The sequence below is a fragment of the Rhinoraja longicauda genome, chromosome 12 (genome assembly GCF_053455715.1).
Source record: "Rhinoraja longicauda isolate Sanriku21f chromosome 12, sRhiLon1.1, whole genome shotgun sequence".
Taxonomy (NCBI): domain Eukaryota; kingdom Metazoa; phylum Chordata; class Chondrichthyes; order Rajiformes; family Arhynchobatidae; genus Rhinoraja; species Rhinoraja longicauda.
This window is the reverse complement of record NC_135964.1, coordinates 31290072-31313304: the sequence shown is the minus strand read 5'-3', so window position 1 is coordinate 31313304 and position 23233 is coordinate 31290072. Positions and strand designations below refer to the sequence as shown.

The following is a 23233-nucleotide window of genomic DNA, read 5'->3' as shown; positions in this document are numbered from 1 at the left end:
CCCTTATTCTCAAACTGTGGCCCCTTGTTCTGGACTCCCCCAACATTGGGAACATGTTATCTGCCTCTAATGTGTCCAATCCCCTAATTATCTTATATGTTTCAATAAGATCCCCCCTCATCCTTCTAAATTCCAGTGTATACAAGCCCAATCGCTCCAGCCTTTCAACATACGACAGTCCCGCCATTCCGGGAATTAATCTAGTGAACCTACGCTGCACGCCCTCCATAGCAAGAATATCCTTCCTCAAATTTGGAGACCAAAACTGCACACAGTACTCCAGGTGCGGTCTCACCAGGGCCCGGTACAACTGTAGAAGGACCTCTTTGCTCCTATACTCAACTCCTCTTGTTACGAAGGCCAACATTCCATTGGCTTTCTTCACTGCCTGCTGAACCTGCATGCTTCCTTTCATTGACTGATGCACTAGGACACCCAGATCTCGTTGAACTCCCCCTCCTCCTAACTTGACACCATTCAGATAATAATCTGCCTTTCTATTCTTACTTCCAAAGTGAATAACCTCACACTTATCTACATTAAACTGCATCTGCCATGTATCCGCCCGCTCAAGTGTTCTGGAGACAAGCAAGCCTCCGGCATACACTCGTCACACATGCAAAACAAATGCTGAGTTACTCCAGCATTTTGTCTACCTTCGATTTAAACCAGCATCTGCACTTCTTTTCTACACATTTTTTCCGTTCCACTGCAAAATCTCCTCAAGGTATGTCTAGTTTGAAGTTCTCTCTCCGATGAGAGTTCAGCAACATCCTCTCCCACTGCTCCCCCTCTGTGATTCGCTATATTATTTTGTCAGGCCAAACCCTTGGCCATCCTTTTCTCCTTAACTTCATCCAGCATGGCAACACTCCCTGTCTCCATTGTCTTCCAATTCCAGCATTTAAGTGAGCTGGTTTAAATCCTTGCGCCACTGGTATCCATAACCATGAAGGCTTTGCAGGAATGTCTTTTGAAATCTAATCACATCCACTGCAATTGGTTTCCTGTGTACCAAAGCAAGAAAAAGGAACTGCAAAATATAAGTAAGCTCTTTTTCATTAAGCCCTAAGGAAAGACACAAAATGCTGGAGTAATTCAGCAGGTCAGGCAGTAACCTGGGGGATCATGACCGGTGATAATTTGAGCCGGGACCCTTCTTCAGATCAGTCTGAAGAAGGTTTCCAACCCGAAATGTCGCCTATCCACGTTCTTCAGGGATGCTACCTGACCTGCTGAATTATTCTGGCATACGTGTCTTTCTCTGGTATAAACCAGCTTCTGCAGTTCCTTGTTATTACAAGCCCCAAGGAACAGTGATTTGTGATTCTGCAGCGTATCTGGCTTATCATCTGTCATCAAAAGAGCATCTTAAACTTAAATATCATCTTCACCATAGAAAGAGGTCCCCAAGAGCGCTACGACAAATGGCACAAAAATAACGCAAGGACTAATTAATCCACCCAATCAATGAGCAAGTGTAGGGAGAATGTAGGAAATTGCTCGGGGCTATGGAGAAATTACCAGAGCTCAGAACCAGAGCAGGGAGAACCATACTCCATAGGTCATTTGCAGAAAGGTGGAAACAAAATAGAAAAATTGAATAAAAAGGTCTGCTTCACAAGGAGAGAGATATTGAGGAATATATCCTGTCTATTTTCAGCTATGAGATGAATTATTTACTTTGCTACAAAGAATTACAACAAAAACAGATTTATGTAGAAAAATGTTAACATTCTGCTAAATATCACTAAAGAGTTACAGGAGTGCAGATGCACAAAACAAAAATTAAAATGCTGTATGTCAAATGGTGTTTTGGCCTTTATTTCCAAAAGGAAAAAGAAAAACAGAATTAGAAACAAAAAATAAAGAATAGTGAAAACACTCAGCAGTCAAGTAGCATTTCAGAATCAGAGGAATATAGCGCCAAACAGGCCCTTTGGCCCATCAAAACCTTCTGATCATCAACAACCTAGCTATATCAATCTCATCTACAGTACTTCATTTATAGTCCTTTATGCCTTGGCAATTCAAATCCAGCCCTGTCTCATGCCTCTCTGACAATGATCATGATCCTCCATGGGGGTCAGACCCTGCAGGGAAGTCCCATGTCGAGGGACGGCAGCAGGCTGAGGGGCAGTAGTGGGTCGAGGGACGGTAGTGGGCTGAGGGGCGGCAGTGGGTCGATGGACGGTGGCGTGGAGGGGCGGCAGCGGGTCAAGGGGCAGTAGTGGGTCGATGGACCGCAGCGGAGGGGCGGTAGTGGGGTGGAAGGGCAGCGGGCTGATGGGCGGCAGTGGGGTCGAGGGGTAGTAGTGGGGACTGAGGGGCGGTGGGGTCGCAGGGCTGAACGGCGGCAGCGGTGGGCTGAAAGGCTAGCGCGTCGCAAGTGCAGCGTCGTCATAAGGCGCGTAACCGCCTGCGCACTGTTGACGTATGGTGCCCTGAGCCGACGTCACGCGGACGACGTCTATATAAGCGTGGGCGCGGCGCGACTCGCCCTTTTCGGTCGGTGCTGCAGGGCCACCGGGTGTGCGATTCTCCGTAACCATGAGGCTCTACCGGTGCATCATTTCGGGTGAGTGCCGTTGCCGCGCTCTCGCCGCGTTTTTTGGTTTTAAAAACGTGCCACGGAAGCCGAGCTGTCGATTGTTGTGCGGAGCCTGTGCGACTAGGCCGCGACGTGCGGCGCTGCGCCGGGCGGAGCCAGGGAGTTCGCAGGCCTGGGGGAGGGGGAGGGTGCGGCTCCGGCTTCTACCGCGGCGTCTCACCGCCTTTCTACTCTTGTCCCCGGCAGGTGATGAGATGTTCTCCGACATTTACAAGATCCACGAGGACCCAACGGGTATCATCTACGAGGTGGAGGGCAAGGTAAGAGCCGGGCCAGGTTTCTATGGAGACTGGGAGGGCGGGGGTGGTAATTGAAACTGAAGTATTGGGGGCAGCTGATGTCTGGGATCAGCAGACGATGGCATTTCAGTGCCTTGTGGCTTGAATTTAGTATCCAGTCGACAGAGGTTTAGCCGAGTCTGCCCCTTAACCGGCGGGTCGTTTGTTGCCTCTTACATCATCGAGTTGTCTAACAGGCAATCTTTGAAGGTTTGTATAGCTTTGTGTTGATTATATTTTCTCCTCGACCAAATCCCAGTACTGCACTGTCGTTCCTTTCTCGTTTGATGAATGGCGAGTATTTATTTCAACAGTAATATAACTTTGCCCTTCCCCCCAGGGTTTAGGTTTGTGGTAGACATTCTGACTGAGTGGACAGGAGTTTCTCCAGTATTTGAGTCAGTACAAGTTGACTTTTAAGTTAATTTTTCTATGACGGCTTTGTCATGGACGTGTTCTGGAGTTAGCTAATGTTAAAATTCTCATGATACTTGTATCGTAATGAAAGCCTCTACTTTTCCCCAAGCTGGTTACCAGAACAGAAAAAGGGATTGATGAAGCTTTAATTGGTGGCAATGCTTCCCTGGAAAGCCCAACTGAATATGCTGAAGATTCAACTCTCAGTGGTGTTGACATTGTGTTGAATCACCATCTCAAGGAAGTTCAGTTCAACAAAGATACCTACATGACATACATAAAGGAATACATGAGACAGTGAGTAACAAGAAATTAGTAATGTGATGCTCATTCATTGTTTTACATTGAATTGGACAGACTTCATGGGGCACCTATGATTGGTCGATTCACTCTTGGTGTAGTGTAAACAGATGGCACAAACGGAGCAATGGTTAGTTTCATTCATTGACACTATCAAGTTTTGCTTTTGCTTTGTCCTTTAAAGCTCATGGGCTTTGTACATCCTGATTCAGGCATCTGGAAATGATTGTTAATTAGTATTAGTATTTTGGTGGGAAGTTGAGTCATTTATTTGAGTTGGGTTTTAAACATTGGGATATTCAAAGGCATCCTACATTGATTTGAAGTAGAATTGTATTCTTGTGACAGTCTAACACTTCAAAGCCTTTCACTGTACCTCTGTACATGTTACAATAAATTAAAAAGAAACAATGGTCATGTGCCTGTAGTGTGACTGTCCCCTCTAGGATGACCTCTCTTCAGCAAAATTAGGTATCCCCTTGTTGTTGTGCGTAGATTATCACCTCAGTGTCCCACATTTATGCTCTCAATTTTCCCCCGTCCCAGACAAAACAGGAATAGTTATCCCAGTACTTACCTTACACCCTCTGCATCCAAAATATTCCTTGGCATTCCACCAATTTCAACATGATCCCATTGCAACATGATCCCCACCCCTTTCCGCAGAGATCACTCCCTTCACAACTCTGTAGGTGCATTCCCTGGCAGCCCTTATAGAGAGATGGACTGGATGAACATTGAATTCTCCAATTTTAGGCGTCAGATCTATAAAAGACACCCCCAGTGGTTCCTCCTTCTTCCATGTGCCCCATCAGGATTTCTTCCCTTCCCCCTCCCCATTCTCTTCACCTATATTCCTTCCTGTCGATTTGCAATTTGCACCCCTTCTGCTCTTATCTCTAGCTTTTTGTCTTTTCATGCCTGGCCTTTGTCCAACTACCAACTATCTGCCAATCCACCCCCCCCCCCCCCCCCCCCCATCCATCCAACCTATATCCACCAATTACTTGCCAGGCTTTGTCTTGTCCCCTACTTCTCTTACAGCTTTCTCCCCACCACAATTGGTCTGAAGGTGGTCCAACCTATAACGTTGCCTATTCATGTTTCCCCCCATGATCCACTGTTTCTTCAGCACAACTCGCACACCTGTATTCTAACCTTGGCTACTGCATTCGGTGCCCCCAAAGTGGCCTCTTTTGCAGTGGTGAGACAATTTGTAGATGAGGCAACTTTCATTGAAGACGTGCTGGGCCTGCTAGATCTCCATTTTAATTCCCATTTCCCAGTTGCTAAACATTTTAACCAATTTTAATGAACACCCACTTTCCCCTCATATATGGCCTCATTTCTCTTACTGTCTTCTCCTTTCCCCTCCACCCCCTTCCACCTATTCATTCTCTCTTACTTGGCATTTCACTCCACTCCTTATTGGATACCCCTTTGTCTCCATCTCTAGGTTTTGTCCACCCATCTGCCAATTAAACCCCCCCCCCTTCCGCTTGCCATTTTGTCTAAACAGCTACCCCCTACCCCCACTAATACATTCTGAAAAACGACCAGAGCCCCAATGTTGCCTGCCCATGCCCTCCACAGAGGCTGTCTAACCTGAGTTACCCTAGGCCTTTGTCATGGTTGCAGCATCTGCAGTTCCCTGTGTCTATTTGTTAAAGCTATTAGTTTGGTGAGTTTATAGCGGTAGTTATTAAGTGGTTATATTGGGTTAATGCCTGTTGTGGGAATATGGGAATGGTGGAGGCTGTGATTGAGGAGTGGACCAGAGACTTGGTGTTTTGAACCTCAAGACACCCATGACTCCTTGAATCCACAGTTTTGCTTATTCAAGATTGTACTTTGATAGTATTGAAGCAACTTGAGTTTTAAGTGCAACTGTGACAATGTAGGAATTAAGTTTTGGTACTAATAATTTGTCTCAACTGCAGACTGAAAGGAAATATTCAACGAGACAACCCAACAGCTGTGCAAGAATTTACTGTCAATGCTCAGAATATTGTTAAATACATTCTGAAAAATTTTGCAGATTTTCAGGTAATGGATTCATTTTTGCATTATTTAGTTAGCTTGAAGCAAATGAAGTGCCTGATGATCAACAGCTCTTTTGATTCCTTTTTCGTCATGTTTCAGGTGTATAGCTATGGGCACTTGCATGTGACAATAGACAATAGGTGCTTCGGCCCTTCGAGCCAGCACCACCATTCAATGTGATCACGGCTGATCATTCTCAATCAGTACCCTTCTCCCTATACCCCCTGACTCTGCTATCCTTAAGAGCTCTATCTAGCTCTCTCTTGAATGCATTCAGAGAATTGGCCTCCACTGCCTTCTGAGGCAGAGAATTCCACAGATTTACAACGCTCTGACTGAAAAAGTTTTTCCTCATCTCCGTTCTAAATGGCCTACCCCTTATTCTTTAACTGTGGCCCCTGGTTCTGGACTCCCCCAACATTGGGAACATGTTTCATGCCTCTAACGTGACCAACCCCTTAATAATCTTATGTTTCAATAAGAGATCCCCTCTCATCCATCTAAATTCCAGTGTATACAAGCCTAGTCACTCCAGTCTTTCAACATATGACAGTCCCGTCATTCCGGGAATCAACCTAGTAAACCTATGCTGCATGCCCTCAATAGCAAGAATATCCTTCCTCAAATTTGGAGACCTAAACTACACACAGTACTCCAGGTGCGGTCCCACTAGGGCCCTGTACAACTGCAGAAGGACCTCTTTGCTCCTATACTCAACTCCTCTTGTTATGAAGGCCAACATTCCATTAGCTTTCTTCACTGCCTGCTGTACCTGCACGCTTCCTTTCAGTGACTGATGCACTAGGACACCTAGATCTCGTTGTACGTCCCTTTTTCGTAACTTGACACCATTCAGATAATAATTTGCCTTCCTATTCTTACCACCAAAGTGGACAACCTCACACTTATCCACATTAAACTGCATCTGCCATGTATCCGCCCACTCACACAACCTGTCCAAGTCACCCTGCAACCTCATAGCATCTTCCTCACAGTTCACACTACCACCCAGCTTTGTATCATCTGCAAATTTGCGAATGGTACTTTGAATCCCATCATCCAAGTCATTAATGTATATTGTAAATAGCTGCGGTCCCAGCACCGAGCCTTGCGGTACCCCACTAGTCACTGCCTGCCATTCTGAAAGGGACACATTTATCCCCGCTCTTTGCTTTCTATCTGTCAACCAATTTTCTATCCATGTCAATACCCTACCTCCAATATCATGTGTTCTAATTTTGCCCACTAATCTCCTATGTGGGACCTTGTCAAAGGCTTTCTGAAAGTCGAGGTACACCACATCCCCAGTCAATTTTCCTAGTTACATCCTCAAAAAATTCCAGAAGATTAACCAAGCATGATTTCCCCTTCGTAAATCCATGCTGACTCGGAATGATCCTGTTACTGCTATCCAAATGCTCTGCAATTTCGTCTTTTCTAATCGACTCCAACATCTTCCCCACCACTGATGTCAGACTTAACTGGTCTATAATTTCCCGTTTTCTCTCCCTCCTTTCTTAAAAAGTGGGATAACATTAGCTACCCTCCAATCCACAGGAACTGATCCTGAATCTATAGAACATTGGAAAATGATCACCAATGCGTCCACAATTTCTAGAGCCATCTCCTTAAGTACTCTGGGATGCAGACCATCAGGCCCTGGGGATTTATCCGGCTTCAGTCCCATCAGTCTACCCAACACCATTTCCTGTCTAATGTGGATTTCCTTCAGTTCCTCTGTCACACCAGGATCTCTGGTCACTAGAATTTCTGGGAGATTGTTTGTATCTTCCTTAGTGAAGACAGATCCAAAGTACCGGTTCAACTTGTCTGCCATTTCCTTGTTCCCCATAATAAATTCAAGGGACCCACATTTGCCTTGACTATTTTTTTCCTCTTCACATAGTGAGAAGCTTATACTATCCGCCTTTATATTATTGGCTAGCTTACCCTCGTACCTCATCTTTTCTCCCCGTATTCCCACTCTTCTTTGCTATGTTGTGCTTCTTCTCTTATAATTTTATGCTGTCTTTGACTTCCCTTGTCAGCCACGGGTGCCTCTTACTCCCCTTAGAATCTTTCCTCCTCTTTGGGATAAATCGATCCTGCAACTTCTGCATTATTCCCAGGAATACCTACCATTGCTGTTCCACCATCTTCCCTTCTAGGGCATCCTCCTAGTCAATACTGGCTAGCTCATGCCTCTGTAATTCCCTTTGCTATACTGTAATACTGACACTTCCAATTTTCCCTTTTCCCTCTCAATTTGTAGAGTAAAACTTATCATATTGTGATCACTGCCTCCTAATGGCTCTTTTACCTTGAGTCCCCTTATCAGATCAGGTTTATTACACAACACTAAGTCCAGAATTGCCTTCTCCCTGGTAGGCTCCAGAACAAGCTGTTCTAAGAATCCAGCTCTGCCTGCTGCCTTGTTAATTGTGATGAATCGCATTTTCAACTGTATTGGTGCTGCCTCCAATACCCATGCAGAACTCGTTGATTTCATGAACTTGACTACTAACTTCCACCCTGCCCTCAAATTCACTTAGATTGTCTCTGACATCCCTTCTTTCTTGATCTGTCTCTATCTCAGATGATGGAGTCCCGACCTGAAACCTCATCTACTCCATTTATCCAGAGCTGCTGCCTGACACGCTGAGTTACTTCAGCTTTTTGTGTATCTTTGGTGTAATCCAGCATCTGCAGTTCCTTCCTACACAAGGATAGAGTTCTCCTGGTCACATTCCACCCCATGAGTCAGATCCAATACATCATTCTACATTTCCTACATTTGAATTTTCAGATTTTAGGTAACTAACCTACAAACACGACCATTTCCGGCCTCGCTCCTGGAACCATACCCATTCTCCCCTGCTCTACCCCTCTTGTCCCTTTTCACCTGCATTCCTTATTGTGGCTTCACATTTTGCAGTTCTTTTATCTCAAGCTTTTATCTAGGGCAGAAGGCACGTGGAATCTGTTTGTGGTCAGCAATGTAATTGATGTCTATGTTACTGTTCCAAGTCCTTGCACTTTACCATTGGAATCTGGAGTTCAGCCCCCTGCTCCTAAAGCAGTGGAACTGTAAAATTGTCCCATTCCTTTGTAGCTTGATGTGATGTGAGCATCCAGGCTTTTGTGTAAGGACTGCCTGTGAAACTGGTGCTCGGAGAGATGGGATGATTGCTTGAGCTTGTTACCGTGAGGATCTTCGGGTGAGTTTTACGAACAACTGAGGAAAATAAATCTAATTTTGTTATATTCCTGATGGAGAGGAATTGGTGCTCTAATTGGCCTGGGCTAAATAGACAGGTGGTGCTTCTGTTGCATCCTGATCTATGGTTCAGTATATTAGGGATGTGCTACTGACCCATTAGAGTTAATGTGAATTGGGGAATGCGGTACTAAATTCAGGAACTTCTTTAGTTTTTTACAGGTGAGAGTATGAACCCTGATGCCATGGTTGGACTACTAAATTATCGCTGTGATGATACTCCATATATGATTTTCTTCAAAAATGGTTTAAACATTGAGAAATGTGTGAGTACTTAAAATGTTATCTATGATATTTCTTTACATAAAATGCACACCACAGATGTTTTGATTTTGTCATTTGGAAAAGAGAATTGGACAAAAGTTTGGATGCCATTATGCTATAGAATCAGAGGATGTTAACTGACCAATTTATTGTCATTCAGTCTCATCATATTTTGTGTTAAAGATGCTTTAGAACTGGAACACATTTGCTAAAAAACAGGAAAATCGGGCGTCAGGTGGTATCTGAAGGCAAAATGTTAAGTTAACTTTGGCTGAATCTGATGAGGTTTGCATTTAATTGAGAGTATTTAGTTTGCCCGAATAGCCCGAAGGTTTTTAAAAAAATGGCATTTTTAATGTTAACCAAGTGCATCTACTGATAGACCTAAAGTAACATTTAGTGACTTTATGGTTTGCACTCAGATGCAAGATTAAAATTCCTCAATCTTCTCCCTGCTTTTCTGTGGCAGTTCAGATTGATAAAGGTAGACAGTGTTTAGGAAAAAGTAACCTTGGATTCTTTTAACTACATTTTGTCAATAACATAAAAGAGGAGAGTCTGGTCAAAAGCTACAAACTAATGTTTGATTTCTGATTTTTTACAGTAAATCTGCTGCCTGCAATTCATCATGTTGAATTCATCAAATCACAATGACCTAATGTTCATATTACCTGCAATAAACTTGGAACTGGTATCACTGAGCTGATTCATTATTGGAAATGAACATTGTTTTACCTGTTGAGTTGTAATAAAGTGCATTATTCCCCCTGATGCTTGTCTGATTTACCTTGAGATACCGACTGCTTTTGGAATTGATTGCATTGTTCCTATTGTGGAAATACCAGACCCACATTGAATGCTGGTTATTTATGTAATTTCCAGACTTCATTGCATGATACCCATATAATGTGACATTCATGGATTTAGACATTACAAGAATTATGGGGGGGGGGGGGGGGGGGGCACTGGGTCAAAATTAATAAAATATGGGCGAGTTAATGCAAGAACAAGTGCAATTGTGCTTTAATAAATGTCTTGGTGTTCAGTCACGGGTAGATTCTGCACTGATAAATTTGTCCATAGATCCTAATTCCCTGAGCTAAATATAATGAGCAACGTGTTTTCTGCTGAACTTGCATTAATTCAACTGTTCAGGCCTCTTTGTGTGACCAGAAAATATGTTTTTTTTAAAAATTGTGCTAGTTCCACTGGGCTGTAACTTGACTCCTGTGTGCTGGTTCCACTGGCCTAGCTATTCCTGCTATGGTTAATTTGGGTTTCACAGTACAGAAATCGCCTGGTGTACTGGCTGTACTTGGCTGGCTATTCCTGCTAGGCATGGTTAATTTGGGTTTCACAGTATAGAAATTGCCAGGTTTGCTGATTTTGTTTTGGGATTTCCATTAGTAGGGAAGGCTACCATTAGGCTAAAATAGATAGCAGCCTTTGTGAAGAGACATTTGACTAATAAGGTGAAGGTTAGGTTAATCCTTTATATAACTGGAGATCTAGAATTCTTGCTCTAGTTGACTACCTTGTGTTTTTGGCATGCAGTCTTATTGAATATTCTTCACAAAAGCTGAACTGTACCAGCTGGAATTTATTATTACTATCATGGGGCTTTCCTATTACACTAAATCCATCCATTGCATCTAATTTCTATGGCAGTGTCAATGAAGTGATGTTCTGCCAAAGGCCAGTATTGGATATGGTCTTGGTTGCTATGCTGAATTCTATAGCTGCATTAATGATCACAATGCATATCTTCACTGAATCATGCTAGTCCCCATAATGAAAATCATGCATGCTTGCCAAACCATTAAGTTTTGCTAGCTTAATTTATGCAGTGTAGGCAATTCTGAGAACTACATATTTTGCAAAAATAAAGATCTTTGTAGCATGACGCAACAAATCTGCACGAGGTGGTGTCATGTCGTAATGCTGTGAATTGTAATTTTGAAATACATTTATCTTATTGCATCGTTCAACACAAGCTTGCTGGCAATTAGTACATGGCTCAAATGCTGTAAAAATGTCCTTAAAATTTGGGGCTGCTACAGCTTTGTAACTTTGAAGGCATAAGCCCAAAGCAAAGTACCTATGCAAAAAAAAAAAACAATTTTTGGCTCTTCATTTGTGTTACTCAAGAAGATTCTAATTTGCACAATATTTCTGAGCTGAGGTACTTAAGGATGTTTCCATAATTATTTACAGCAGTTATTCAAAAGTCTGCTGACAAAATGGAATTTGTTTGTCATTGTAACAAACGAGCATGAACGATCAAACCATTTGCCAAGTTTGGTTGGGCCAGAAGAGCCAGGCATTTTGTAAGGAGCTGTAAAGGGAGTGTCTTGAGTGCTTTTCCATTCTGATCCTGTGACTTGTGGGCAATGGAGTTGACCAATTTTTTGAAAGTTAGAATATCAAATTTGCAAAGTCAGGTCTCCAGCGCAGGAGTAATGAATTTGAGCCAGTCCCACTGCACTACTTCCCCACAGCTCTAACTTCTAACTATACTTCAAATTCCATAAATTAATGATTTTGCCACCATTTTTAGTAGGTCAACAATGCACCAATTTGTGATTGGGATGGTGATAAGTGAAGCGTGCCATGTCTTCATCAGTTGGTAATAGTATTTCGGTCTGATTTTGGGGCTATTTATTTTTTAAATGGCTGCATCCTCATTTCAGGCCATCATTTTCACCAGGAGGTTCAGGTCTTGCGTTGGCACAACGAATTGCAGATGCTGGTTTACTTTTAAAAAGTGCTGGAGTGATTTGGCAGGTCAGACACCACCTCTAGAGAACATGGGTGGGTGATGTTTTGGGTTGGGACACTCCTGAGACATCAAGTCTCCAGGGAAAGTGCTGGAGTGACTTGGCAGGTCAGACACCATCTCTGGAAACATGGATGGGTCTCCACCCATGGGGTAGGACACTCCTGAGACATCAAGTCTCACATGCTCTCCAGGGACGGTGCCTGGCTCACTGAATTACTCCAGCACTTTGTAAAAGTAATTAGTGTTAACACTTGACCAGTACACCATTTCCAGCTGCATTGAGGATTTGAAGCTAGTAATTGACTACATTGCATTATTCAATGGCTTGCCACTGGGACAAGAACCTATAACGTCACGTTTAATTAACTACTAGAGGAAATGTGTTGATGCCTCCTAAATTGCTAGATTTGATTGTCAGATGTTCAGTGTGGATTTCCACCCAATGAGCAAACCACCACTAAATTCTGTTAATCCATCTGCTGACCTGGATTGTATCCTGCTCAGTAGTGCAATCATTAACATTCTCATTTTCAAATTTTGTGGCTGCATGCCTTGTCTCTTGTAATCCCCTATAATCTCCTCGATGCTTTAAAAAAAAAAGATTCTGTCTGGTAATGGATGCCACTTTAGGCTGGTTGCCAGTTGTACCTGTTCTTGTGAAGTATTTTGTGCTGTTACATAACATTAAAAGTGTTACTGGGATACAAACTTCTTGGTGCTACATTATTTTCACAATGATGTGATAGCTGGACTAATTTTCCTCAAAGCTACGTGTGGATTTAAACGGTATTCATGGAAGATGCAAAGTGGGTCTGACAGCATCTCTGGAGAATATGGTTATGTGACATTTCAGGTCGGGACCCTTCTTCAGACTTGGGGATGGGATGGGAGGGAGGTGGAAGTGGAGAATCCTGAGATGGGGCACGACAAGCATGGCAAGTGACAGGTGGATAAAGATGAGATCCAGTCAGACAAGTGCACGTACTCAAAATGCTCACTGGGGGTGGAATTCAACCCACACCCCTCCTGTGCCCCAGCTGGAAATGCAATTCACATCTCTTCAATCCCTTTGTCTCACACCTTATGTATTTTCATCTCTGGCCTTTGTCCAACCATCTGCCCATCAAATACTCCACCTCTATCCACCTATTGCTTTCCAGGCTTTGTCCTGCCCCTCTCTTCCATCCTTCTTCCTGAACCCCACTATTCTACGAAGAGTAGACTTGGCGACCATTTGCCAAACACGTGTTTGGCCTGCTAGATCTGGTTGCTAAACATTTTAACTCCCCATTCTCATACTGACCTTTCTGTCCTGGGCCGCCTCCATTGCCAGTGTGAGGCCACAAGCAAATCGGAACAGCGCCTCATATTCCAATCCAATGCTTACAACTCTATCCCCGCTTACAACCCAATGGTATAAACATTGAATTCTCCAATTCTAGGTAACTAATCAAAACTTCTTCACCTCCCTTCCCTGTTCCCCCAATGGAATGGCACCCATTTCTCCCCTTTCCCCTACATTCTTTCTTCTGGACTACTCTTCTATCCTTATTTCACACCTTTTGTCTTCTCATCTGTTTTTTGTCTACCCACCTGCCTATAAAAATACCCTCACATGTATCTACTTATCACTTGCCAAACATTGTCCTGCCACTCCTCTCTTCCAGCATCCCCCACCACAATCAGTCTGAAACTTCAAAGAGGCCAATATAATCTCCAAATTGTCTTTGTTCAGCCTAAGGTGGTGCGGGAAGCAAGGTCTAGTTGATTTGCAAAGTGCAACTATGAGACTGAAATCCCAGCTGTGATCTGATCTTGTCTGATTGGCTTTCTGTACGAGGCAAAAATGTAATGCAAGGAAGTTGAGGTGTTTGTAGTGTCATATTTTGATCACTATACTTTTTCTCTGACAAGGAAATTAATATCCTTCTGTTATATCCTGTCCCACACTAACCTCAATCAAGTCAGTTCTCAGATATAACATTCCAAAGAACACACTCAGCATCAACCCGATTCCTGTTTTAAGCAGAAAGATGTTTGTCAAGGGCAAGGACAAAGAAAAGGACCATGTCACCAAAAGTACTGGACCTACTACAATGTTTATTATCTCATGAAAAGGATGAATGGCTGGTAATTCATGACTCAAATAGGACCACCTACAGAAATAAATCTTCATTGTTTCAACATAATACTTTATTGACAATACAAATGTAGCCCCACATTAATTAACTTTCTACATCAAAACACTTAAAGGTACAAAGCATTTTTCTTGATTCATATAAAAACATAACATCAATCCATTCCCCAACAGCTTAAAAATTTAGAGCCACATAAAAACTTTTAGCCTTTGAAGAGGTAAATAAATCCCATTGCCCAGGTTTTAATGACTGATGCTGACTGTATGTTGAAACATCTTGCTGGCTTGCTTATTTTTGTTTGTCATCAAATGACCCTATTCACTTTTGTCTTCATTCTGGTAATGCCGATACTCCGGCTTTAGTTCCCATGTGTTCTTGTGAGTCCCTTTTACATTGTAGATGCCAATCTCTCTCAAAATCTCCTTTAGGTAGGTCTATGGAGAAGAAACAAACAAATTAAATTCTAAACCAAAATGTGCAACTTGAATAATGGAAAAATCTTGCTTCAAGTACCTCCAATACCACTAGATATCTGATCACCAGGTTTGGTTGGTTTTCTCTTGACTGCCCACATTCATCCATCTAGGCTTAAGAGCCTGGCAGTCTGATGTTATGGAACCTAAACTTGTGCAGCAATATTAGTGCAACTTAACAAGCCAAAGGTTGCACAGCACCAAAAGTGATGGAATGAGCATCCAATACTTTCTGTTACTGGATTAGCTTGTAGTGTTACCTGTAACTTGAGTGTCAAGACTCAGAGACCTTCCTCTGACTGGCCACACTTGATCGTTTAACCCAGGGATCTCAAAACTATGGCCCGCAGGCCACATTCAGCCCGCCAGGAGATTTTATCCGTCCCGCAGCGAAGGTTCACTTGATCGCCCAGAGCCGGGACAATGCGAGAGATCACAGCGCCTCCTCGTCGCTGCCGCCGCCGCTCACCACGGGGAGAGAGAGTGGGAAGGGGGGGGGGAGAGAGTCGGGGTAGAGGGAGCAGTGGGTGAGAGCGGGAGCGTGGGGATGGGGAGGTTTTCAGAGGGTCCGGTGAAGGAGCGCTGCCACTCTCTCTCCCAGAGCCAGCGAGATCTGCGCCGCTGCTCCACTCTCTTTCCCGGCCCCATCTCCCTCTAATGCAGCAAAATAAGAACAAACACAAATGAAACTTCCCTCCTCGCTGCCACCGCTCACCCCGGGGATGCGGGGCTTCTGAACAACAACTACACTTGTGTTTGTTCTTATTTCGCTGCGTTAGAGGGCGACGGGGCCGGGGAAGAGAGTGGAGCCGCGGCGCAGATCTCACTGGCGCTGGGAGAGAGAGAGAGAGGGAAAGAGCAGCCCCCGCAAGTAGGGGCGCTCCTTCACCGGGCCCTCTGACACCCTCCCCCTCCCCGCGCTCCGGCTCTCCCCCCCCTCTCCTCAACCCCCCTCCCCTATCCCTTCTCCCCCAATCCCCCCCTCCCTCCTCCCCTCCCCCTCTTCTCCTTTTAAACTTTAAAATGTGAATAACTTTAAAATTATAACACCAATTTCAATAAAACTACTTGCATTATCACTAAAGTGACAATGGTGAGTAAGGTGGGCCTAAAATTGTCGCGCTATTGTGTACCGTTTTGGCTGAAGTTCAGTCACAAACAAAATAACAAACGAGAGTTTTAGTATATAGATTGTATACCTATGGTATATATATATTCCAATATTTCAAGCTCTTTTTAAAAATTGAATATTATTTATTTGTTGCCATATATACCTAATGTAAACTAACCTAACCTAACCTTATCTAATCTAATCTAACGTAACCTAGTCTAAACTTTTTTGAGTTAATTAAATTTGTAAAACTCACACTTCTTTATTTTTTCCTGCGGCTCACAACCATGTGGCAAATATATAATGTGGTCCTCATGCTGAAAAGTTTGGAGGCCCTCATGAAGAACAAAAGTATGAGTTTGGCCAAATGCACCTGTTCAGCCATTCAATAAGATGCTTCTAGACTCCTGAGCTGGTGGGATCCACCCAGACCATTCCTCTCAGAATCCTACCTGTTGCATAGAGACTGTCACCCATTTTCTTAAATTCCAATCTTCCTCAAACTCCCTTCATCCAGCAACTTCCTCATTCCACTAGCTAATCCTGTAAATCTATGCTGCATATACTCCAGGCTAGCGTATCCTCCCAGGAACGATGAGCAAAACCCCCCAGCATGCTCTAAATGTTGCTCACCACTGTCAAGTATACGATTTCCTTACTTTCGAACTCCTTGCAATAAAGGGAAAGCTACTCCTTGATTGCTGTAATCACATGTTTATGTCCTGGATTTAATGAACCAGCTCACCATACTGACAATGTTAGCTACTTGTTTCCTATTCAAAAATATTTTATATTTCTTTTTTTTGTTGTTAAAATGCTTCATCTCAATTTCCTCATCTTCCCCTGGGCTAAACCTGTCTCTATCTCATATGGTCTCTGCGTCCTCTGAACTCACTCTCCCACCTCACGTGGTATTATGGACAGATTTAGACATATGACAGCATGTCAGCAGAATGGTTGTTACTGGGCTCCCATCCAGAAGTTCAAATCCCACCACATTAGCTGAGGAATTTAAATTAATACAGTACGAAGCTACTAGATTGTCATAAACTCCCATCAAGTTCATAACATCCTTGGGGAAGGAAGTCTGCTGCCTTTATTTACATGTCACTCCAGACCCAATAATATTGGCTCTCAGTTCAAACACAAAGGAATGGAGTTAATTGTAGCCCTGCCAGAGATGTCCACATCTCATGAAGAAAGAAAAAAATAATAATTGCATGGTCCTTTCAAAGGTGAATAATTTACTGTGTTAGGTGAGTTATGATCCCTGCTAAATTGCATTTCTTTTCTCCTGTCTGTTCCAAAGCTAACATTAGGCTCTTGTTTTAAGTAGCAGCCCTTTATGCAGTAAATGCTTTACATATCTTTTGAAAAGTCACACACATTACATTCGTGGGTTCTCCTTCATGACTAAGCTAGCTTAATTCCCCCCAAAACATAATTACATTTGGCAGCCATATTTATCCCTTTATTAGACCATGTTTATTCTAATTAATCATATTAAGATTTTTAAATACGTTGCTCCACAACCTTAGTGATGAATCTTGACATTTTGGCAATGGCTAGTCTATAGCTCCTTATTTATATCTCCCTTTAAGATTTATATAAATAAGTAATTTATTGGTGTAAATCACCCTCAAATGCCACCTGGTTCACTGTTAAGGCAAGAAATAAATCTGGCATCCTCAAAGAGACAACTTCTTTAACCACTGGAACTCTCTACCTAGCTGGGTTATGGATTCAATATCATTGAACATATTGAAAGTGTGAGGGATATGCAGGATTGGCACAGAGGTGAGAGGAGATGAGACTTGAAAGATGGGATAGGCTTGAGGGGCTGAGTGGCTAACTTAGCTGAGTGGCTAACTTCCGCATGTATTCTTGTGTACCCTCCGCAAATGGCTCAGCCACCAAGACCCAGCTGTATGGTGATATTTCGACGTCTTTTCAAATATTTCATTGTTGACATGACAGAGACATGGGCTGGGAGCTGAATATTCAGGGGTATACGACCTATCAAAAAGACAGACAAGTGGGCCGAGGGGGTGGGGTCGCTCTGTTGGTAAGGAATGACATTCAATCCCTTGCAAGGGGTGACATAGAATCAGGAGATGTAGAATCAGTATGGACAGAACTGAGGAATTGTAAGGGTAAAAATACCCTAATGGGAGTTATCTACAGACCCCCAAACAGTAGCCTAGATATAGGGTGCAAGTTTAATCAAGAGTTAAAATTGGCATGTCGCAAATGTAATGCTACAGTGGTTATGGGAGATTTCAACATGCAGGTAGACTGGGAAAATCAGGTTGGTACTGGAACCCAGGAAAGGGAGTTTGTGAAGTGCCTCCGAGATGGATTCTTAGAACAGCTTGTACTGGAGCCTACAGGGAGAAGGCAATTCTGGAGTTAGTGTTGTGTAATCAATGTGATTTGATAAGGGAACTCAAGGTAAAAGAGCCTTTAGGAGGCAGTGATCATAATATGATAAGTTTTAATCTACAATTTGAGAGGGAGAAGGGAAAATTGGAAGTGTCAGTATTACAGTATAGCAAAGGGGATTATAGAGGCATGAGGCAGGAGCTGGCCAGATTTGACTGGAAGGAGGCCCTAGCAGGGAAGATGGTGAAACAGCAATAGCAGGTATTCCTGGGAATAATGCAAAAGGTGCAGGATCAATTCATCCCAAAGACGAGGAAAGATTCTAAGGGGAGTAAGAGGCACCCATGGCTGACAAGGTAAGTCAAGGACAGCATAAAAATAAAAGAGAAGTATATCATAGCAAAGAAGAGTGGGAAACCGGAGGATTGGGACTCTTTTAAAGAGCAACAGAAGATAACTAAAAAGGCAATACGGGAAGAAAAGATGAGGTACGAAGGTAAGCTAGCCGATAATATAAAGGAGGATAGTAAAAGCTTCTTTAGGTGCGTGAAGAGGAAAAAAATAGTTAAGGCAAACCTGGGTCCTTTGAAGACAGAAGCAGGTGAATTTATTATGGGGAACAATGAAATGGCAGACGAGTTGAACCAGTACTTTGGATCTGTCTTCACTAAGGAAGACTCAATCTCCCAGATGTTCTAGTGGCCGGAGATTCTAGGGTGACGGAGGAACTGAAGGAGATTCACATTAGGCAGGAAATGGTGTTGGGTAGACTGATGGGACTGAAGGCTGATAAAACTCCAGGGCTTTTCCCAGTCTACCTGCATGTTGAAATCTCCCATAACCACTGTAGCAAAAAGAGGGAGATATACAATAAATATAAGCGGCAGGGAGTAAATGAGGTTCTTGAGGAATATAAAGAATGTAAAAGAAATCTTAAGAAGGAAATTAGAAAAGCGAAAAAAAGATATGAGGTTGCTTTGGGAAGTAATGTAAAAGTAAACCCCAAGGGGTTCTACAGATATGTCAATAGCAAAAGGATAGCGAGGGATAAAATTGGTCCATTAGAGAGTCAGAGTGGACAGCTATGTGCTGAGCCGGAAGAAATGGGGGAGATATTAAACAATTTCTTTTCTTCGGTATTCACCGAGGAGAAGGATATTGAATTATGTGAGGTAAGCGAAACAAGTAGAGTAGTGATGGAAATTATGAGGATCAAAGAAGAGGAGGTACGGACACTTTTGAAAAATATAAAAGTGGATAAGTCTCCAGGTCCTGATAGGATATTCCCTAGGACATTGAGGGAAGTTAGTGCAGAAATAGCAGGGGCTATGACGGAAATATTTCAAACGTCATTAGAAACGGGGATGGTGCCGGAAGATTGGCGCATTGCGCATGTTGTGCCTTTGTTTAAAAAAGGTTCTAAAAGTAAACCTAGCAATTATAGACCTGTTAGTTTGACGTCTGTGGTGGGAAAATTAATGGAAAAGATACTTAGGGACAATATATATAATCACTTGGATAAACAAGGCCTGATTAGAAACAGTCAACATGGATTTGTGCCTGGAAGGTCATGTTTGACTAATCTTTTTGAATTTTTTGAAGAGGTTACCAGGGAAATTGATATGGGCAAGGCTGTGGATGTTGTCTATATGGACTTCAGTAAGGCATTTGACAAGGTTCCACATGGAAGGTTGATTAAGAAGGTTAAATCGTTGGGTGTTAATAGTGAGGTTGCAAGATGGATTCAACAATGGCTGAATGGGAGATACCAGAGGGTAATGGTTGACAACTGTATGTCAGGTTGGAGGCCAGTGTCTAGTGGAGTACCCCAAGGATCTGTGTTGGGTCCACTGTTGTTTGTCATTTACATTAATGATCTGGATGATGGTGTGATAAATTGGATTAGTAAGTATGCAGATGATACTAAGATAGGTGGTGTAGTTAATAATGAAGTAGATTTTCGAAGTCTACAGAGAGACTAAGGCCTTTTGGAAGGGTGGGCTGAAAGATGGCAGATGGAGTTTAATGCTGATAAGTGTGAGGTGCTGCATTTTGGTAGGACAAATCAAAATAGGACGTACAGGGTAAATGGTAGGGAATTGAGGAATGCAGTGGAACAGAGGGATCTGGGAATAACTGTGCATTGTTCCCTGAAAGTGGAATCTCATGTGGATAGGGTGGTGACGAAGGCGTTTGGTATGCTTGCCTTTATAAATCAGAGCATCGAATATAGAAGTTGGGATGTAATGTTGAAATTGTACAGGGCATTGGTGAGGCCGAATCTGGAGTATGGTGTGCAGTTCTGGTCGCCAAATTATAGGAAGGATGTCGACAAAATGGAGAGGGTACAGAGGAGATTTACTAGAATGTTGCCTGGGTTTCAGCACTTAAGCTACAGAGAGAGGTTGAACAGGTTGGGTCTTTATTCTTTGGAGCGTAGAAGGTTGAGGGGGGACTTGATAGAGGTTTTTAAAATTTTAAGAGGGACGGACAGAGTTGACGTGGGTAGGCTTTTCCCTTTGAGAGTGGGGAAGATTCCAACAAGGGGACATAGCTTCAGAATTGGATAGGTATATGGATGGGAGGGGATTGGAGGGTTATGGTCTGAGAGCAGGTAGATGAGACTAGGTCAGAGAAAGTGGTCGGCGTGGACTGGTAGGGCCGAACGGGCCTGTTTCCGTGCTGTAATTGTTATATGGTTATTATATGGCTTGAACGTCTGCATCCCAGGGCATCCCAGGGTACTTAAGGAGATGGCTCTAGAAATCATGGACGCATTGGTGTAAGAAAATAACTGCAGATGTTGGTACGAATTGAAGGTATTTATTCACAAAAAGCTGGAGTAACTCAGCAGGTCAGGCAGCATCTCAGGAGAGAAGGAATGGGTGATGTTTCGGGTCGAGACCCTTCTTCAGACTGATGTCAGGTGGGCGGGACAAAGAAAGGATATAGGTGGAGACAGGAAGACAGTGGGAGAATTGAGAAGGGGGAGGGGAAGAGAGGGACAGAGGAACTATCTAAAGTTGGAGAAGTCAATGTTCATACCGCTGGGCTGCAAGCTGCCCAAGCGAAATATGAGGTGCTGTTCCTCCAATTCCCTCCAATGGGCCTCCTCCAGTGCCTCACTATGGCACTGGAGGAGGCCCATGACAGAAAGGTCAGACTGGGAGTGGGAGGGGGAGTTGAAGGGCTCAGCCACCGGGTGATCATGTTGGTTAAGGTGGACTGAGCGAAGGTGTTGAGCGAAACGATCGCCGAGCCTGCGTTTGGTTTCGCCGATGTAAAGAAGTTAACATCTAGAGCAGCAGATGCAATAGATGAGGTTGGAGGAGGTGCAGGTGAACCTCTGTCTCACCTGGAAAGACTGTTTGGGTCCTTGGATGGAGTTGAGGGGGGAGGTAAAGGAACAGGTGTTGCATCTCCTGCGGTTGCAGGGGAACGTGCACGGGGATGGGGTGGTTTGGCTAGTTACGGAGGGAACGGTCTCTGCGGAACGCAGAAAGGGGAGGGGATGGGAAGATGTGGCCAGTAGTGGGGTCCCATTGTAGGTGACGGAAATGTTGGAGGGTGATTTGTTGGATACACTGGCTGGGGGGTGGAAGGTGAGAGCGAGGGGGATTCTGTCCTTGTTACAAATGGGGGCAGGGGGAGCAAGAGCGGAGCTGCGGGATGCAGAAGAGACCTTAGTGAGAGCCTCATCTATAATGGAAGAGGGGAAGCCCCGTTTCCTGAAGAATGAGGACATCTCTGATCACCTCATCCCGGGCGCAGATGCGGCGTAGACGGAGGAATTGGGAGTAGGGGATAGACTTTTTGCAGGAGACAGGGTGGCCAGAAGTGTAGTCCAGATAGCTGTGCGAGTCAGTGGGTTTATAGTAGATGTCAGTCACTAGTCTGTCTCCTGTGATGGAGATGGTGAGGTCCAGAAACGGGAGGGAGATGTCGGAGATAGTCCAAGTATATTTAAGGGCAGGATTGAAATTGGAAGTGAAGTGTATAGGAAGTGAAGGGTATTGGCGATCATTTTCCAATGTTTTATAGATTCAGGATCAGTTCCTGTGGATTGGAGGATAGCTAATGTTATCCCACTTTTTAAGAAAGGAGGGAGAGAGAAAACAGGAAATTATAGACCAGTTAGTCTGACATCGGTGGTGGGGAAAATGCTGGAGTCAATTATAAAAGACGAAATTGCGGGGCATTTGGATAGCAGTAACAGGATTGTTCCGAGTCAGCATGGATTTACGAAGGGGAAATCATGCTTGTCTAATCTTCTGGAATTTTCTGAGGATGTAACTCGGAAAATGGACAGGGGAGAGCCGGTGGATGTAGTATACCTTGACTTTCAGAAAGCTTTCGACAAGGTCCTACATAGGAGATTAGTGGGCAAAATTAGAGCACAAGGTATTGGGGGTAGGGTACTGACATGGATAGAAAATTGGTTGGAAGACAGAAAGCAAAGAGTGGGGATAAATTGGTCCCTTTCAGAATGGCAGGCAGTGACTAGTGGGGTACCGCAAGGCTCGGTGCTGGGACCGCAGCTATTTACAATATACATTAATGACTTGGATGAAGGGATTAAAAGTAACATTAGCAAATTTGCAGATGACACAAAGCTGGGTGGCAGTGTGAACTGTGAGGAAGCTGCTATGAGGTTGCAGGGTGACTTGGACAGGTTGTGTGAGTGGGCGGATGCATGGCAGATGCAGTTTAATGTGGATAAATGTGAGGTTATCCACTTTGGTGGTAAGAACAGGAAGGCAGATTATTATCTGAATGGTGTCAAGTTAGCAAAAGGGGAAGTACAACTAGATCTGGGTGTCCTAGTGCATCAGCCACTGAAAGGAAGCATGCAGGTACAGCAGGCAGTGAAGAAAGCCAATGGAATGTTGGCCTTCATAACAAGGGGAGTTGTGTATAGGAGCAAAGAGGTCCTTCTGCAGCTGTACAGGGCACACCTGAGACCGCACCTGGAGTATTGTGTGCAGCTTTGGTCTCCAAACTTGAGGAGGGTCATTCTCGCTATTGAAGGAGTGTAGCGTAGATTCACGATGTTAATTCCCGGAATGGCGGGACTGTCGTACATTGAAAGACTGGAGCGACTAGGCTTGTACACTCTGGAATTTAGAAGGATGAGAGGGGATCTTATTGAAACATATAAGA

General features: G+C 43.7%; 2 protein-coding genes and 1 non-coding gene across 4 annotated transcripts in view; 2 read left to right on the top strand and 1 right to left on the bottom strand.

Moving 5' to 3' along the window:
• Positions 1-2427: 2427 nt before the first annotated feature.
• Positions 2428-23233, top strand: part of tpt1 (tumor protein, translationally-controlled 1) — a 224401-nt gene continuing 203595 nt past the window's right edge. Inside the window, exons 1-6 of one of the 2 annotated variants that reach the window (XM_078409384.1) lie at positions 2428-2578; positions 2798-2871; positions 3416-3603; positions 5547-5652; positions 9079-9192; positions 9795-9961. In XM_078409384.1, the coding sequence (XP_078265510.1) occupies positions 2551-2578; positions 2798-2871; positions 3416-3603; positions 5547-5652; positions 9079-9192; positions 9795-9797 (513 nt within the window). In that variant the 5' untranslated portion in view covers positions 2428-2550 and the 3' untranslated portion in view covers positions 9798-9961. Of the gene's footprint in view, positions 2579-2797; positions 2872-3415; positions 3604-5546; positions 5653-9078; positions 9193-9794; positions 9962-23233 lie in introns of those variants that run through there. The other variant, XM_078409385.1, reaches the window with a different exon arrangement.
• LOC144599038 (small nucleolar RNA SNORA31) lies at positions 9557-9685 on the top strand. The gene has a single exon (XR_013547953.1). It is a non-coding gene; the product is annotated as a small nucleolar RNA SNORA31 (small nucleolar RNA).
• Positions 14070-23233, bottom strand: part of gtf2f2a (general transcription factor IIF, polypeptide 2a) — a 73349-nt gene continuing 64185 nt past the window's right edge. Inside the window, exon 9 of the mRNA XM_078409378.1 lies at positions 14070-14541. Coding sequence (XP_078265504.1) covers positions 14422-14541 — 120 coding nt within the window. The 3' untranslated portion in view covers positions 14070-14421. The remainder of the gene's footprint in view (positions 14542-23233) is intronic.